Source organism: Aplidium turbinatum, chromosome 12 (genome assembly GCF_918807975.1).
Source record: "Aplidium turbinatum chromosome 12, kaAplTurb1.1, whole genome shotgun sequence".
In the NCBI taxonomy this organism is placed as follows: domain Eukaryota; kingdom Metazoa; phylum Chordata; class Ascidiacea; order Aplousobranchia; family Polyclinidae; genus Aplidium; species Aplidium turbinatum.
The window spans coordinates 21,798,043-21,816,589 of NC_137483.1; the positions used below are offsets into that span (position 1 = coordinate 21,798,043).

An 18,547-nucleotide genomic window follows, 5' to 3' on the forward strand; every position below is an offset into this window, starting at 1 on the left:
AATAAAGTTTTGCAAATAAATTGATAGGTGCTTTTGACATTTTAAAACGGTGACTAAAGTTGCACAACTATGGTTATAGGTGTCCATAGTTGTGCATTCCGATTCCTTAATTGTGCAACTGCTTTGGGTATTTTGTTTGTTGGTTTTTATTATCATTATCCTGCATTGCAGAAAGCGGACTTGAGCGCTATGCATCGGTGTACGCCTTCCGACGTACACCTGACCCACGCTGCAGCCGACTGCAATGTCTGTTTCCGGTTGTCTACTCTACTTATGACTTCAATTTGGTACTACCCATTACTCGAAATCGATCACTGGGTAGAGGCAATTATCGTAAAGTTTCTTGCCCAGAGAAACAACAGCAAGTGCGGGTGGCTGGAGTCGAGTAGGCTTATAACTTTAATATTGCAGTAGACGTTCAAATACAAAGTGGACAGGGTCATACGCATTCAGCAGATCTTCACTTGTTTTCCTCCATGCTGTATAGAAATGGTGGTAATGGCTTATTTTGCAATAGTTAGCAATGGGTCTACATACAAAAACGTCGCTGTATAGCAGATGTTTTGTTTGTTGATAAGTTACGCAGATAAGAAGCAAGGAAACAATGAAATTCAAGTCTACTTGACAAATCAGCAATTAGGCTACTATTCGCAGTATTGGCACACATACATCACAGGATCATTTGTGCATTTTTTATGAGCCCAATTTTTGCAAGGCCCTGCTGAGCTTGAAGCATTCTCAAAATTACAGTGAGACCAATTTTACATTTGATCCATGTCTCCAATCCCAAATACCTTTCAAAAGACACCATGCAGGCCCGGATTTAGGGGCGCAGAGGGTGCAGGTACTCCGCCCCCCCTTTTGAAGCCCCCCCAAAGTGGAAAAAATGTAATTTTGTGTTGTTTTTTTTTTTCTTTCAGCCTATGAAGTTTGTGCAAAATGTTGTGCAGTGCTGGATTAATGCTACTGTAGACGTAGAGGTGTTTTTTTGCACGGGGGCACCCCGATCTAGAAGTGCCCCGGGCACACATTCTCGCCCTCCATGTCACTTCCGCAGGCATTGTCGGAGGAATCGTCATTTAGAACCATTTGGCTTTCATCCTCAAAGAAGAGCTCAAAGAAGAAACTTGAGGTGTTGATTTCTTATTTTTACGTCTTGGTTTGCTACCTTTTTTGGACCTTTTTGGAACTCTTAATTTTCTTTTTGCCTTTCAACACTTTTTCCTTTAACAGCTATTGCTTTTCATGAGCACTAGTAAGAATAATCGACTTTCTTCTCTTCCTTTAATTGAACTGAAGTTTGCGAGGAGGAGCTTTAGGAATTCGAAGGATATGTGATGGAGAAATATAATATGTAGCCTATACACATTGGAAGGATTTTCACTGCTTTGGGGAGCTACTGGTGTGCTGAGAATATCATTGTCTTAGGTGCTGAGAATTTTCAATATCAGTGCTTAGAATTTTCGTACGGTGTCTACTGTCTATAGTTGTGCAGAATAATCAACTAAGGAATCACGTGCTGCACAACTATGGAATCAAGACTCCACCATCTTGAAAGGGATTTTCTGACCACACTGCGAAACCTTTTTCCAGAAGTGCAGGTAATGCAAGCTCTATGCACCTTTACTGATCACAAATAAGCTCACTTTCCTAGAGAATCAACATCTACTAAAAATGACAACTTATCTGATATCTCAAAAACCAGGAAAAAATGCAACAAACTAACATTTATAGCAACAGCTTGCATAGAGAACACACTAGAAATCTGTTACCTATGAGAGATGAGCTTATTACTTAGAGCAGTGGTTCCCAACCTGGGGTTTGCGGACCCCTTAGGGGTCCGTGAGAAAGCATTTGGGGGTCCGTGATTACCTTGATGAATCTTGAAAAAAACAAACCTTGTTCTATATGCACGGATGGAGCACCAGCTATGCTCGGGAACAAATCCGGATTTGCTGCTTTAGTAAAAAACGAAGCTCCTCGCGTGGTTGTTACCCATTGCTTCTTGCACAGGTACGCCTTTAGCAGCAAAAACTTTACTAGCAAGTCAAAGAAATTCTGACGAATTGCGTGAAAGTTGATAATTTCATCAAAAGCAGAGCTGTAAACCACCGTACTTTTAAAGCGCTCTGTCAAGAAGTAGGGTCAGATTACGAAGTACTTTTGTATCATTCTGAGGTAGGCTACGTTGGTTATCTAGAGCAGGGGTCCGCAAATACTGGGTCGCGACCCAAATTTGGGTCGCGAGACCATTCACAGTGGGTCGCAAAACGGTTTAAAATTACCATAAATATAACTTGTATGGCAAAAATAAATACAATCATAGTCTTTGATGTGCTGAGTTTCGTACAATTTGGTAGGCTACAAGAAAATTTATACTTTCGATTGTAGTACAGTAGTTAAGCTCACGGTTATATATATAGCCTGGAAGACAGCTTGAGCCAGGGCATGAAAACTCTCTCAGCTTAGGCTATCTCCAGAACTGGCGACTGAAACTTAGCCAAAACAATAAAACTTTGGCGGCAGCTTTCAACCTATAGCCTACAGTCGGGAAGTTGATCGTGAGCTACATGTTCAGAACAATGGAAAACCTCTGACCTTCTGCCCCGAACCAGAATATCTTGGGGTGACACTAGACAGATCGTACACATACCGCCACCATTTGGTGTCACTGTGCAAGAAAATGACATCCCACGCTGCACTACTCAAGCGCCTGGCAGGCCACAGCTGGAGGGCGAGGGCTGACACTTTGCGTATAGCAGCCTTAGCCCTTGTCTACTCTTCAGAAGAGTACTGTGCACCTGTTTGGTGCTGCAGTGCACACTGCCATAACATCGGCACTGCCATAAACAGCGCCCTGCGCACAGTGACCGGATGCATGCGTCCCACATCATTGGATAATTTTGCCATTCTCGCTGGCATCCAACTTTCTGAGTTTCGTCACGAAGAAGCCACTCTGTTTTTTAGCCGACGGGCACTAACGCCTAATCATCTTCTCCACCACAAGATCTCTGCTTCCCAAAACCAGCACCCCAGTCGACTGAAGTCAAGACAACCATTCGTGCCAGCCGCTCAACTTCTGATCAACGCAGCAGATGAACTTCATCTCTGCGGCTACTTGGGCGGACTATAAATGGAATTCTGAAAGGAAGTCAAGTACCACCGGACTTCATTCGTTCATCCCCAACGCCGACACATGCCCCATCGGCCTGACACTACAAAGACAAGCATGGGTGCGCCTTAACCGTCTTCGTACGGGCGTCGGGCTTTTCCGGTCAACCATGCGCCATTGGGGAATTGGCCTCTTCCTCCTCCTGTGAATGTGGTGTCGAGGAACAGACTGCAGACCACATCATCAATAAGTGTACTATCTTCAAGCCACCTAACGGAGTGGAAGGTCTGCGTGTCATGGATGATGAAACTAAATACTGGCTGCTCTCTAATAGCCTTCCAGTGTAGTCCGGAAACATCTTGAGTCTGGGCTGGTAAAAGGATAGAGTAGACCCTCGGCCCCAGAGGCTTGCACGACGACGAAGCGCACGGTTAATAGGTCCACCCGCTTATTAAGCCCAATTTGGTCCATTCCGGAATTACGGAAGGTATAGGAGTGATAGAAAATTGTCTCCCGCAGCCAAAATTGTCCGGTCCCGATGTGGCCTTAATAAGTGGGGACGACCGTATTGGAACTGATATTAATTTGCAAAGTGTTTTGCGCAAAATTATATGCTTCCGAAACGTTTGGGTCGCGAAGACTTCGAACGATTACTTTTTGGGTCGCACCAAAAAGTATTTGCGGACCCCTGATCTAGAGAAGTTTTAAAACGACTGTAGCAGCTAAAAAATGAGGTATCAACTCTTTTGAAAGCAAAAGGAAGTCCCCTCTCAAAATGTTTCGAGTGTAAAAGTTTTCTATACGGCATGGCCTACTTAGTCGATATTTTCGGTCATATTAACAATGTTGATCGTGGTCTTCAAGGACCAGGTGTGACAATAATTGATGCAGCTGAAAAACTGAAAGCGTTTTTAGGCAAGTTGCCGGTTTGGAAACGCAGATTGGAAGCAGGTAATTACGCTAACTTTCCAATGTTAGAAGATCTTATCTTGATGGATGAAACTCAAAGAAAATGTACACTTTTGATCTCTATGAGAGAACAATTTTGCGCACACTTGAAACCCTGCAAATCTCATTTCAACGTTATTTTAACTTAGAACACCTGCCGAACGAAGTTCAAACATGGATTCGAAATCCTTTTCTTTTTGACTTGAACAACATTAGCGATGACGATCTCAGTAAAGATAAAGATGACCTAATTGATTTGAGATCAAAAGAGTTATTACGCATTGAGTTTCATTCAAAAACTGTGGAAGAATTTTGGTGCTCACAACTGCAAACCTACCCATTCTTGGCAAAGCAAGCGATTATTGTTTTGTTACCATTCATAACCACTTAACCTTTGCGACTGCGAGGCAGGATTCTCAGCTCTTGTTGCAATAAAAACAACATCGAAATCGCCTGGACAGTGGACGCTAAAGATGACATGCGTGCTGCATTGTCAAAAACTCAACCGCAGTTCAGTCGTTTAGTTCAGGAAAGGCAACAACAACCATCTCATTAAATTTGCTTACGTTGAAAGAGTTTCGGCATGGCACTTTGGGTCACCTATTCAAACACTGCTGACATTTCTTGAACAATCCATTCATTTTCTTATTTGAACAACTGTCCTGATATTTGCCGCAGGAGTCACAGCGGCAATGCAATGTTGCAACACCGTACAGTACCGTAGTTGAGTAGCATAATTATTACAATAGTCAATAAGCCAATAAGTCGGCAGCCGTGGCCGAGTGGTTAGCGCGTTGGGCTCGCAGTCGAGAGCCTGCATGTTCGACTCCAGCCACCCGCACATGCTGTTGTTTCTCTGGGCAAGAAACTTTACGATAATTGCCTCTACCTAGTGATCGATTTCGAGTAATGGGTAGTACCAAATTTAAGTCATAAGTAAAGTAGACAACCGGAAAACAGACATTGCCGTCGGCTGCAGCGTGGGTCAGGTGTATGTCGGAAGGCGTACACCGATGCATAGCGCTCAAGTCCGCTTTCCCGCAATGCAGGATAAAGATAAACAAACAAACAAACAAAATACTGTGATTGAGCTGATTCGTGTAAAAATAAATTTCTTTGCAATAGTCAATAGTAAGTTATGTTAATTGAGTTTCAGGCAAAATTTAGGTAATGGTCCGCAGAATTAATAATTTGTCTAAAGGGGTCCGTGACAACAAAAAGGTTGGGAACTACTGACTTAGAGGCGTCACAGGAGTGTGGTCATGCTTGATCAACCATGTATAAAAAAGCGGGAAATGGCACATGCACAACTATGAAACCTGCACAACTATGGTCACCTTCTCCTAGTGGTATCCATTTTGAACTCTGAGCGTTGCGCGAAAAAAGAAATAAAAAAGTCGAAACGGTGTGCACTGTCTGCAGTTATATATATGTATAGCCTATATACTAAATCAAATATAGTTATTACTATCTGAAGCCTTTACAAATTGTTTCACCTAACGGTTCATAAGACCTTCTGATGATCCGTTAGGTGAAACAATTTGTAAAGGCTTCAGATAGTAATAACTATATTTGATTTAATTTGCTCTGCTTTGCTTTTTTGCTTAGCATTGGTCACAGCGGTAAACCATAATTTCTTCGTGGGAAAATTGTAACTTAAAGTTCCCGGATCCTTTCGTCTGCATATAATGACCGAAGAAACACACACTTGAACTTCTTTTCAAACAGTGTATTTCTGTAAAAATTAGCCCACGGCTACCAAAAACGAGGGGGTGCAACGCGTACACCACTTAAACTGTCACTACACAACAGATTACTTGGATAAAAGACGGAACTTTTGTCCAGCTAGCAAGCACTAAGCCAACAGTTAAATGTGCGGCCAACTTTCAAACAATCATTTTACGAATGACCAGAATAGATATCAATATCTCAAATTCACGTAGAAAGTAACTGTGACGCAATAAATGAAAGACAATTATGAAGTCATTCCAACAGGTGTTTAAGCTGATGTAATATTTCCTGTTTAAACAGGCCCAAACAGGTCCAAACAGGTCTTATAAACGATGGTGCAATTTTGGCACATGCTTTAGGAATTTCCATGACGTAATATTCAGTAGACTTGAACGGTTTTTATATGACGTTTGATTTGGTGAAAATTGTCGGGAACATAGCGGCCCCTAGTTATGACAGTCTGACATGGCATAACTAAAAAGAAATGACGACAATTGTGAGCCAATGAATAAAAACACATGATACACAAATTGTTTGAATCACTCACGTTTAAGTTAATACGCAAATACAAAGGGCATGCAAAGAATGAACAGCAATAAGAATAAACACGATGATACATGAAATTGGTACCATAGGTATTAGGTACACGCAAAAATGACGCTATATACAATAGTTGCGATAATAACCGACTGTTCCGGGCTCAGACAAGGGTCGGCCATCGCAGACAAAACCAGGCTCAAACCCTAACACTTAGGTGTTCTTTACGGGGGCGAGGCACGAAATATCCCTCAACACGTAGTCTACTTTTACTTTCCCCGTACTCTCATAATAGTTGCAGACGGCAACTTTGGCTCTACGAACCACAGGCTTCCCTTTCCTAATTTGTGGAACTACCTCATGCACCCTCCCAAGTTGATACTTCCCACGTTTACCAATGTCTTGGAGAGAACCTACCACTACAAGTTGACCAGGCTCCAAATTCTCGGCCATTTTTAGCCATTTTTTCCGGCCCTGAAGACCTGGCAAGTAAAAATCGATCCATTTACTCCAAAACTGCTGAGAAAGTGACAAATTGAACCGATAATCCCTTCTTAATTGGTCACGATCATGTGGTTGCCCAACAGCACAGTATGGGTCTAAGTATGGGGTCAAAAGTGAGGCAGGGGTGATGACAGTAAAATCCCTAGGGTCGTCACTCAAAGGTACCAAAGGGCGTTCGTTCACGATTCGAACGGCACTACCTGTGTACGTAAGCAGTTCAATAAAACTGGGCTTACGTATTGAAGAGTCCAAAATGTGAAAAAAGTATTTGGTCACATCAGCCATGAAACCAAATCTTTCAAGCCGAAATCTAGCCAAGACATCTGCCAGAGGGTTTAACAAGTCAGACAAGTCAGGGCAAGAAGACATTACATCATTTACACAAGTTCCTCGAAATTCAGACTTGCCATCGTAAACAATGCGCTTTTTTAATTGTGACGTCACAAAGTATGGTAAATACCATTCAAATCCCTTGACATTTCCTGCTTCACCCGCGCGCTCAATATAGCCATTAGATTTAAGATCTTTCATGGTGTCAGTAAGGAAATCACGAAGTTCAGGTTGTTTTAAAGCTTTCTTTCTTAAAGCAGCAGCTCTATCTGACGCCAACACAAAATTGTTAGGTAGATCAATATCTTCCTTCAACGGAACAGGTATCTCAAATCGACCATCTTTCAACTCAATATTCGGTTCGACAAGTTCTCTAGCCAAAATGTCATTGCGAGACAATTCACAGGTTTCATTTTGCAAAGTCAAATCCTGAATGACTTTATTCAGGTCTGCTATTTCCATATCACGAGACTCAATTTTATGCTGAAAGCCAGAGATGACATCCGACTCTGAAGACGTCTGCACTCTGCACACATTAGCAACGTTTTCATCTAAGGGTGACTTACCACCACAAGCCAACCAACCGAGAGGAGTGAGCAAAGCATGTGGTTCACTACGATTTTCACCACCACGTTCTTCTTTTGCCCACATCAAATAAGCGTTGTCGTTGCCAATCAGTACATCTACAGTACTACAATCATTCAAATGAAACATATTCACGTCATGAAAATGACGGAAACCACTTAAATCTTGTTTATGGGGTAAAGTTTTAACATCGTCAGCCCAAGCTGGGTTAACCACCGAGGTTATATCACAAAACAGTTCATCAGTCTCTAACGACTGGATGTTGAGTTTAACAAGGTCAGCACAAGTAGGTTTCTGACCAGCCAGAGTATCCATTTTAAACGACGCTTTATCATACGGTTTAAGACCAAGTTCGCACACCAAGTCACTCGAAACAAAGGTCAACTGCGAACCAGGATCATGCTGACAATACACCAACTTCGATTTGCCAGTCATTGGATTCAAAACACGAGCAGCAGTAACGCGGTTAAAGGCTGCTTTAACATTTCCAATCTTAACATTACGCACAGGAACTCTGGCACCAGCCTCATCTTTACCGACCAAATCCAGAGAATCACGTGACGTCACATAAAAATCATGCAGAAGAAAATAGTGTTTCCTATCGTTGGTAGGTCCACACTTACGACAGTTATTTGCATGATTACAGTCTCTAACCATATGCTGGCGCAAACAATTCAAGCATTTGCCAGCTTTCACAATGACATCTCTCCGATCTTTAGGTGTCAAGCGCAAAAATTCTTTACAATTAGACAAAAAATGATATTCAACTTGACCACGTGACGAACAACAAAAACATGCCGGTATGTCACTACGTCTGGCCACACCGCCGCGCGGTGCGCCAACAGCAGTCGAGTACTGCGAACTCCCTGAAATCACATTATCATGGGGTTTTACCGACGTCTGCCTAACCGGACATGAAGGCAATTTTCCTTTGCCAAACTTTTTAAAATGCTGCGACTCACCAGAATCGCCCATTAGCATAATGCTAAAATCAGTCGACTTGCACGTTTCCTCCCGTACTACAAAATCAAACAAACTCTGAAAGGTAGGTTCCTCAGTGCTACCATACTGATCACCTAAAAAGTCAAGATAACGCTGCTTAGCGTCAAACGGGAGTCGCTTAGCCAAATCCAAAACAAAACGTCCTTCTAATTTATCACGCTGACCATAAGCTTTCGCGTAAAGCAAACACTGCGACAATTCATCTTTAAACTCTTTCAAATCACTGGAAGAGATAGAAGTCAATTTGCTACCATAGCGATACTTTCTAATTTCTGGTTCTGCGAAAAGACCTCCACGAACTCCAAAACGTTGGGACAAGCGAGATAACGACATTTCTATCCTGTCTTCCTCTGACAAGCCAGGAGTGTCGGAAACCAAATTAGCAATCGTTTGTGCAGCTGTTCTAACACAAGCTGCTTGCAACAAAGTCAAACGAGTTCCCTTAAAGGGCGAAGCTGCCATCAAGGCCATAACACGATTTTTAAAGAAGACAAATGGCATATTATTACCATCGTAACCAATCAAGGCCGCCTTATCGAAGAACGTCCTACTATTTTGGTATTCAAAAAAGCAATCCTGCTGTTGAGAACTCGATTTAGCGGGAGAAGACAAGCTATATCCCTTAAGGGGCTGAGTGGGCTCAGTCACATGCACAGCCTGATCACGATCCTTAAACACGTTAAAATCAGGAGACACGATACGCCTCTCACAACCACCTAAATTACGTGTAGCTGGGCGATCAGCAACTAGCGGCGCAGAAAACTTTGAAGGGGGCAAAGCATTACTGCTAATGGCGGCCCCGTAACCTGTACGCTCTGGGGGAGGAGTTCGGTTGTAATTTGCAGACCTTGGCTCTACAGCCTTCGGAAGACCCTTAGCCGCGGCCCCGAGACCTCCTGAAACAGCTGGAAAACATGTGGATTGTACAGGTCCACTTACAGATTGAACAGGCGTCTGGAAAAGGTTAGGTAAATTAAACTGCGATTGATGTTCACTTCTGGAATGCCTAGAAGAGCCCTTCCTAGAGCTACGCCGGGAGCCCAACTCAGAACGATATTCAGCTAAAGCTACCTCCTTACGTTGTTCAGCCCTCAACTGTGCGTCTTTGAGTGCGAACTCAGCAGCTCTCGCTTCGGCTTTCGCGGCAGCCTCAGCTCGTACGGCCTCAGCTCTCGCGGCGGCCTCAGCAGCTCTCGCTTCGGCCTCAACTCGTATGGTCTCAGCTCTCGCGGCGGCCTCAGCAGCTCTCGCTTCGGCCTCAGCAGCTCTTGCTTCGGCCTCGGCTTGGATCTGGAGCTCCTCTCGTCTTAGCTGTAGGTTAATTTGTGCAACTATCCGTGACGAGCTCTCAGACATCCTAGTGCTTACATTTGAGGCGCTATCCTCAGGATGTATGTCAGCATCTAACCTATCTGAGAAATCACTTTCTTTTTGTTCGAAGTTATTTTTTAACGAGTTAAATTCGGGATCTACCCTATCACGAAGTTCTGCCAAGATTGCAGAGTTAACAATTTTACTCAAAAGAGCATGGAAATGCCTTAATTCCTCTTCTAAAGTAGATAAGTTAGATCTAAAAATTAACAGTTCCTGCTTATCACTCAAAGAACCTAGGGCCGCAGAAAGTTTCCCAATTTGAGTCAAAATATCCCGTCTAAGATGCCGGGCCTCTCGAACTGACTTAGCCTCATCGTTAATGGGTCCCTTCCCAGAATGGCCTGCCCGACCGCAAAGAACATCATCAGGCTTAAACTCAGTCGAGTCGACGGCGGTCGAGTCCCTGTCGCCACCGAGTGTAGACATATTAAATGTTAGGGCTAAATTTAACAATTAAAAAATTAAGTTACACAAACACACAAATTACAGTAGTTATAAAAAACTTAACTGCAAAGACCGTAAAAAATACAAAAAAGAATTTAAATGCACGATACCGTAGCTGTACGAGTATGTGAAGTCCAAACGTCCACAAAACTTGCTTGGATTCTTCCACTTGAATCTTCAAGCACAGATGGATTGCCTTTAATCTTCTTTCTTGCCAATGAATGTCAAAGTTATTTTTTCTTCTGTACCAAACTGAGAAGAAATGTCTTTACTTTTTAGCTTAAAGTTCTTCAGTTGCCTACCGAGAAGAAATGTCTTTAATTTTCTTTGCTTCTAAGTGCTTCTTAGCCTACCAACTACAAACCTCGTCTTTTATTTTTTTTGCTTCTAAGTGCTTCTGTGCCAAACACTAGACAGAGAATCGTCTTTTATTTTTTTATGCCTTCAAGTGCTTCTTGGCCTACCAGCTAACAAAATCGTCTTTTATTTTTTTATGGTCACAGCGGTAAACCATAATTTCTTCGTGGGAAAATTGTAACTTAAAGTTCCCGGATCCTTTCGTCTGCATATAATGACCGAAGAAACACACACTTGAACTTCTTTTCAAACAGTGTATTTCTGTAAAAATTAGCCCACGGCTACCAAAAACGAGGGGGTGCAACGCGTACACCACTTAAACTGTCACTACACAACAGATTACTTGGATAAAAGACGGAACTTTTGTCCAGCTAGCAAGCACTAAGCCAACAGTTAAATGTGCGGCCAACTTTCAAACAATCATTTTACGAATGACCAGAATAGATATCAATATCTCAAATTCACGTAGAAAGTAACTGTGACGCAATAAATGAAAGACAATTATGAAGTCATTCCAACAGGTGTTTAAGCTGATGTAATATTTCCTGTTTAAACAGGCCCAAACAGGTCCAAACAGGTCTTATAAACGATGGTGCAATTTTGGCACATGCTTTAGGAATTTCCATGACGTAATATTCAGTAGACTTGAACGGTTTTTATATGACGTTTGATTTGGTGAAAATTGTCGGGAACAAGCATTGAGCACTTTTTTGTAGTATTGATAGTTTTCATTGTTTTGTATATATACTATATGGGCAGCCTGTATTAGATTTATGGGTTACATATGGGCAGCGTGTATTAGATTAATGGGATACATATAGGCAGCCCACATTAATATGTGGGTTGAATGTGAGCAACCCACACGAAACCCATAAATGAATATGGGTAGCCCATGCTGGCTCAATGTGATGCCCGCGGACACAATGTGTACGGGCCCCTTATAGGCAGCTCACATGGGGCCCGTACATCAGCTCATATGGGTCCCCATGTGGAGCTCATACGTGCTTGCTGGCTGGGTCTAATGGAGCACATGCCATGAAACCATGTCCACACAATTATTACTCAAATTAAATGAATTCAAACACAATAGAATAATGAAACAATAAAAGGTACCGAATTATCACATTTTAACTTTCATCCAAATTGTTTACGTTTTTATTCTCATGGCTGTTCGTCTCTCTGTTTCAAGGGGCGAAAATAAACCGTAAAATAATAGGCTACTGGTAAAATTCAAATTTTTAGGAAATAACGTATGGGTTAAAATGGTTCACTTGTTGAAAGGAAAACGTTTTTGGCATGATAATGGATTGCTACACAACACAAGTATGCGAAACTACCAGAAATAACTTATCAAGGCTTTCCCAGTCCGAGTATCAAGATTCAATTAATCAAAACATGAAATTTTATTATCAAGTGGCAACCTTGATAGTGTGCAGTGGTGCGTCAAATCATGGACACAAGTGTATTCGTGTGCAGCAGTGCGTGCAGCTAGCTTGTTCTTGCTCGGTCAATGGTCAAACCAGAGTCATCTGTGCTCGAAGCATTGGTTTGGTTTTGAATCTTTGTCCTCGGACTGATAAAGCCTTGATAGGTTATTCCTGGTAGTTTCGCATGCTTATAGAGGCTTTTGACGCAGGCCGGTTACCGAGATTGACAGAGTGAAGTTTTCCGATTGTTAAAGTCTGGTTGCCAGGGAATTATTCCATTCATTAGGTGCTGCTGAATAGAGAGCAGACCTTAGAAGAATGCATTGCTCATTGAGCCTCAAACATCTAAAAAGTCAAGTTTTTGAACTCAGACAAGGTAGTGTTCAAGTTTGGTCTTCAGCAGTTTGAAGGAAATGGAGTATCAAATGTGTGCTTTTCTCTGTTTTTGTTATTATTTGCTATTTGGTTTTTGTGGCCATGCTACTGACATAGCCTACCTACTACATGATTTTCCACTCTGGCACGTTTTAAACCTTTCAAAGTTTTGCCACCTTTTCATGTTCATTAACGTGTTGGTAGGTCTATTGCCTATCGATTTTTGTAGTTAGTACAGTAGTATCTTTTGGGTGCCACCTAATTCGTACCATGAACACTTTGTACCATCAGTTCGTACCTTGAAAAGATCAAGAGAAAAAATTAAAAAAAGGCAAAGTCGCTGATCGCAGTTTCCGCAAACATTTTAAAAGCCCTGGTTAGAGTTAGGGTATCGGAGTATCGGTTAGCGGTATCCGCAAACAAACAAACTGAAAAGATCCAGAGAAAAAAATAGAACATCGCTAATCGCAGTTTCCATTTTTCCGCAGTTTCCACAAACATTTAAAAATTTCCGGTAATAAAATTATCCTAAGAGTTTACCGAAGTCGCTGATCGCAGTTTCCGCAAAATTTCTAAAAGGGTTAAGGTTAGGGTTGATCAGAGTTTTCTCAAACATTTTAAAAGGGTTAGGGTTTAGGGTGTTTCCGCAAACAAACAAACTAATAAGATCGAAAGAAAAAAATAGTACAAAGCCAAAATCGCTGATTGCAGTTTCCGTTTTTCCGCAGTTTCCGCAAACATTTTAAAATTTCTGGTAATGAAATGATCGTAAGAGTTTGCCAGAGTCGCTGATCACAGTTTCCGCAAACATTTTAAAATTTCTGGTTATGATCCTAAGAATTTTTGTTTGTTTGCAGAAAATTTTAAAATGTTTGCGGAAACTGCGATCAGCGATTTCAGCTTTTTTTAATTTTTTTTTTCGATCTTTTCAAGGTACGAACTGACGGTACACTCAAAAACTTTGTAAGTTGTCCGCTTTGAAGGCACCAAAAGGTTTCCGAAAAGACAAAAAGGTTGAGAACCACTGCTGTAAGTTTTTACTTAACCAACTCTTGTCAATGGCTGAAGTTATAATTTTGTAATTTTCTATTTGTGTTAGCAGTTTAAAACATACCGGTATAAGAGTTAGGTATATCCTGTTTTAATTGGTAAACCACACACAAAATGTTTAAACCTGTTACCCATGTGATTTTTGATATGGATGGACTTCTGTTGAATACCGAAGATTTGTACACAATTGCATATCAAAAGTTGTGCGAACCATTTGGAAAAACGTATGACTGGTCGATAAAAATTCCTTGTATGGGGAAAAAGCCAAGAGAAGGGGCTCAGTATGTCATTGACTCGTTGGATATTCCTATAACAGTTGATGAATGGCTGGAGAGGCTTAATAAGCAAATAGATGGCTTATTCAATCAAGCTCAACTGCTTCCAGGGGCAGAAAAGTTAGTTAAACATTTGAGCAAGCATCAGGTGCCAATGGCATTATGTTCAGGATCATCATTGTATGCTTATGAAAGCAAGACTGAAAACTGGAAAGATTTTTTTTCCTTATTTACTCCAAAAGTGCTCTGTGGAAGTGATGAGGAAGTGAAGCATGGTAAACCACATCCGGATGCATATAACATTACCTGCAGCAGGTTTCCAGATCAACCTAATGCTGATTCTGTGCTTGTTTTTGAAGATGCTCCAAATGGTGTAACTTCTGGCATTGCAGCAAATATGCAGGTGGTAATGGTACCAGACGTAAATATTCCCCAAGAGTTGACAAAAGATGCAACATTAGTTTTGAAAAGCTTGGAAGATTTCAAGCCTGAAGAGTTTGGTTTGCCTCCTTATTAACAAAACAGTGGTTAGTACAGTAGAATTCGCCTATAACGGCTTTGTTTATAATGTCAATTCGCCTATTACGTCACATTGTGCTCGGTCCCGGCAGAATTCCTATCTTTTACGTACATTGTAGTTCGGCTACAACAGCATCGCCTATAACGTCAATTCGCATGTAACAGCACCCTTTATTGGTCCCCAGACGTCTTTTGTTCGTTTATAAGGTCACTTTAAGCTATCACCTTCACCACGAACGGTCAGTCTTTTAATCCAGTTAGCGCTGCTGCTTGCAAAATGTCTTCCCCTTATTTTGCTACATCGTTTGCAGCAGGGATTTTAATTAACTGAATTAATTTTTTTCCCGCGTGAAAAACTATCACATGTAAAAAGCAGTAAACAATGTAGCAGTAAACAACTTCTCTACTACTGTATGTAACGAGCTGTATTGCGCAAATTTCCTGTACCTTTCGCTGTAGGTTATTTTTTTAAACAATTTCTTTGTTTACTGTATTTTCTGCGTGACCTTTGTCAGTTTGGTGGTACACAGTAAACCTGACTGGATTATACATCTCTTTCTTTAATCAAAAGACAGTTTTGGAATAGTTTGCGGTAGTTCGGTTATAACGTCAGTTTTTGCAATCCCCTAGATGTGCCGTTATAGGCGAATTTTACTGTAATTGCTGTTCACGTTTTGTGCATATTGTCAATGCAATTTTGTCTTGATGTGCGAGTTCAAAACTAGTTTTCATAACTTAGGATAAAAAGAAGGATTTATTTACATTGGCGTTTATTGGTACTTGTCGCTAAATGTTTATCTCCACTTATCACGCAAGTGTCTGTTGTCAATTCTTACCCTCAACTGCCGAATACGTAATCTATGATTGGGTGGTGCATGCTATCAGATGTTGTATTTCGATTAGGTATCACTGGTGTTATCGCTGTGGATGATCTAATATTTTAAATGCACAATGAATTGTATTACAACTCGCAAGTGTATATCGTTGTAGGTTATATTACCACACATTTAGTCACACAAAAAACGTTGGCTTTAATTAACCAAGAAGTTGCATAACCTAAAACACAATAAGGTTAACTCACGAAACTCAACAAACCACACTTCTACTAAAGATTAAACTAAACAAAGCAACTGCAGCTCAGTATATATATAAGACAGAACTCAACTGTGGCAAACAAAGTAAGCGTACAAAGTAAATATGGAATGGCCCATTTCGGTGAGTCCGATTTGGTGAGTTCCCTATTCGGTGAGAGCCTTTTTCGGAGAGTTCCCTATTCGGTGATTTTTAAATTTTTTTTAAAAATTATTGGGTACCGTAGCCTAATTATCATTACCGTTTTAGGGTTGGGTTTAGGGTCTTATTTCAACATTTAGCAACGTTAAAATGATCATAATGATGTAAAAGCAGCAATGATAATTAGGCTACGGTACCTGATAATTTTCAAAAAAAAATTCAAAAAATCACCGAATAGGGAACTCTCCGAAAAAGGCTCTCACCGAATAGGGAACTCACTGAATCGAACTCACTGAATCGGACTCACCGAATCGGACTCACTGAATAGTAGCAGACCCAAGTAATCAGCGCAAAGCGCTTCAGGATAGAAACGTCCGAAATCGAGTACCACACAACAATGGTGAATAACAGTTTATAAAAAAAAATAATCCTAATCACAGTTCATGTAAATTCTGCAAAGAAAATTGCATAAAAGTTTGGTGAGTTGTCAGCTTGACAAACTGTTAGTCTATGAGCGCAAACAGTTGCAAAGAAATTTGGATCTTGAAGCTCTATATCTATAATTTTTCACAATTCCAAGATCTGCTTTCAGTTTATGACATTGGCTGAGTGAAATTTTGATAGAACAGAACAAGTTATCATCATACGGCCAAAAATGATATCGTTAAATCAACAGGAAATGACGTTAGTTTGGGTCTCTCACAATTGGGTGCAGTTGATTGCTGCGGATTTGCAGATGAGTGGCCATTTTGGAGAGAGGCTACCCTGTTTCGGGCATGATCATTTTGATGTTGCTTCTATTTATTTAGAAAAATTATGGGGATCATTTTTATTGATTCCACTTAGTATGGTAAATGTACATTACCTGTTATCTTGTCTGTATAATAAATCTAGCAGCTAGTTTAGTATAGGGGTCTCAAACTCAGATTGCTCTGAGGACCAAATATCGTGAATGGCGCTTGTGGGCTGCAGGTTTGAGACCCTTCGTTTGGGGTAGTCTCTGAAATGACATCTCCAAATCGACGTCTCCAATAGGCTACACCAATTTGGGCCATTTCAGGTTTGCTATCTACATCTAGCTGCATTTTATTTCTACCATTTTAGTACAATTAACAGAGAGTAGCATTTTTGCAAGATGTTTCACATTGTTGTGCTATTAAGTCTGCTTGTTCAGTGTGATTGTTTCTTGTCTATTTATAAAATCCGCTCAATAAAATACGTTGCACTCAATAGTTCTAGCTTGATGTAAAATTCTTGCTTTTGCTGGTGTTGCTTTTAAACTTTCTTTTTTTTCTTAAAATTCTCCGTCAATTCCTCTCTCGCAAGTATCTTTGTCTTCCAGGGAATTTATCCTGCATATCGTAACTTTTGGCTTATTCCGATTTTACCCATGATCTTAGCCCATGCAATCTCAATCATTGTCTTCACTCTTCAGTGCATTTGAAAGCTTAGTCAACGTCCATTCACTTTCTTCACTTAGCAACTGTCGAACGTTTTCTTAGTGTACCACTCAGACACTCACCTACCTTAATATTTCTCTTCTTTCCAGAATTTGAGTAGGTATTCTATCACCAATGTTTTAAATAAATCATAGCGCTATCACTGCATGTGTAATGTGTATTGCATATATAAAATATGCCTTATTTCATTCTTAGGTTTAAAATCAGTTAATTAATGAATGTGTGCAAGTTCAAGATCATCCTTTGATATCATAACATCCGAACTTCTCTAGCGATAGTTGCCACTCGTTCATCTAAGAAACACATCAGTAGCTTCTACATCCTCACTCATCAAATGCTGGAAAAGTAAATAATCCTGATGAGCATCCCAATATTTCAGCGTTTGACAGAATTATTGTCTCGTTTCATGATTTAACGATTATTGATTAGAATGTGCTGTTGGACTTGCATTTAACCAATTTTCACGGGTCTGCTACTATTCGGTGAGTCCGAGTCGGTGAGTTCCTAACCTCTAACCCTAACCCCTAACCCCAAACCCCTAACCCTAAAACGGCAATGATAATTAGGCTACGGTACCCGATAATTAAAAAAAAACATTGAAAAAATCCCCCGTTAAGGGATCGGACTCACCGAATCGGACTCACCGAAACGGGCCATTCCGAATTTTCACATGATGCTGATTATTTCGTAAGATTGTCTGTAAGCAAGGTTTTAATGTTTGTATTAATTGTTTGACAAAATTTTATGTTGCTTGATAGTCAATACTGTACCTATGTACGATCTGGACTCTGCATGATAATTTGTGCATTGCCATACTATGGAAGGTTCAAGAGCTTTGTGTAAGCTCATCAAAACTAAGATTTGGTTCTACAGCTGAAAAATTACTTTTTATTAATTATATACAGTATTATACTGAATATTGATTTAATATTTATTCGAATCTCATCTGATGCTGGATCTTGCACCCTTTATGAACGGGTCTGCTACTATTCGGTGAGTTCCTAACCTCTAACCCCTAACCCTAACTCCAAACCCCTAACCCTAAAACGGCAATGATAACTAGGCTACGCTACCCAATAATTTATAAAAAAAATTGAAAAAATCCCCCGTTAAGGGATCGGACTCACCGAATCAGACTCACCAGAACGGGCCATTCCGTTATGAACATGGCTAAAAACTATTGATTTCTCCAATCACACAACAGGATAAAAAATTTGCTTAATGGTATTTGATAAGGCAACACTTTAATTCACTAATCACTGTTTTAGGTAGTAGGTATGATAC

General features: G+C 40.7%; 1 protein-coding gene across 1 annotated transcript; it reads left to right on the forward strand.

The window, feature by feature from the left end:
• The first annotated feature begins 13,845 nt into the window (after positions 1-13,845).
• Positions 13,846-18,511, forward strand: LOC145781171 (pseudouridine-5'-phosphatase-like). Its single transcript, XM_082592946.1, has one exon. It carries the CDS (start codon positions 13,891-13,893, stop codon positions 14,566-14,568), a length of 678 nt encoding a protein of 225 aa, XP_082449072.1. The 5' UTR covers positions 13,846-13,890; the 3' UTR covers positions 14,569-18,511.
• The last annotated feature ends 36 nt before the right edge of the window (positions 18,512-18,547 follow it).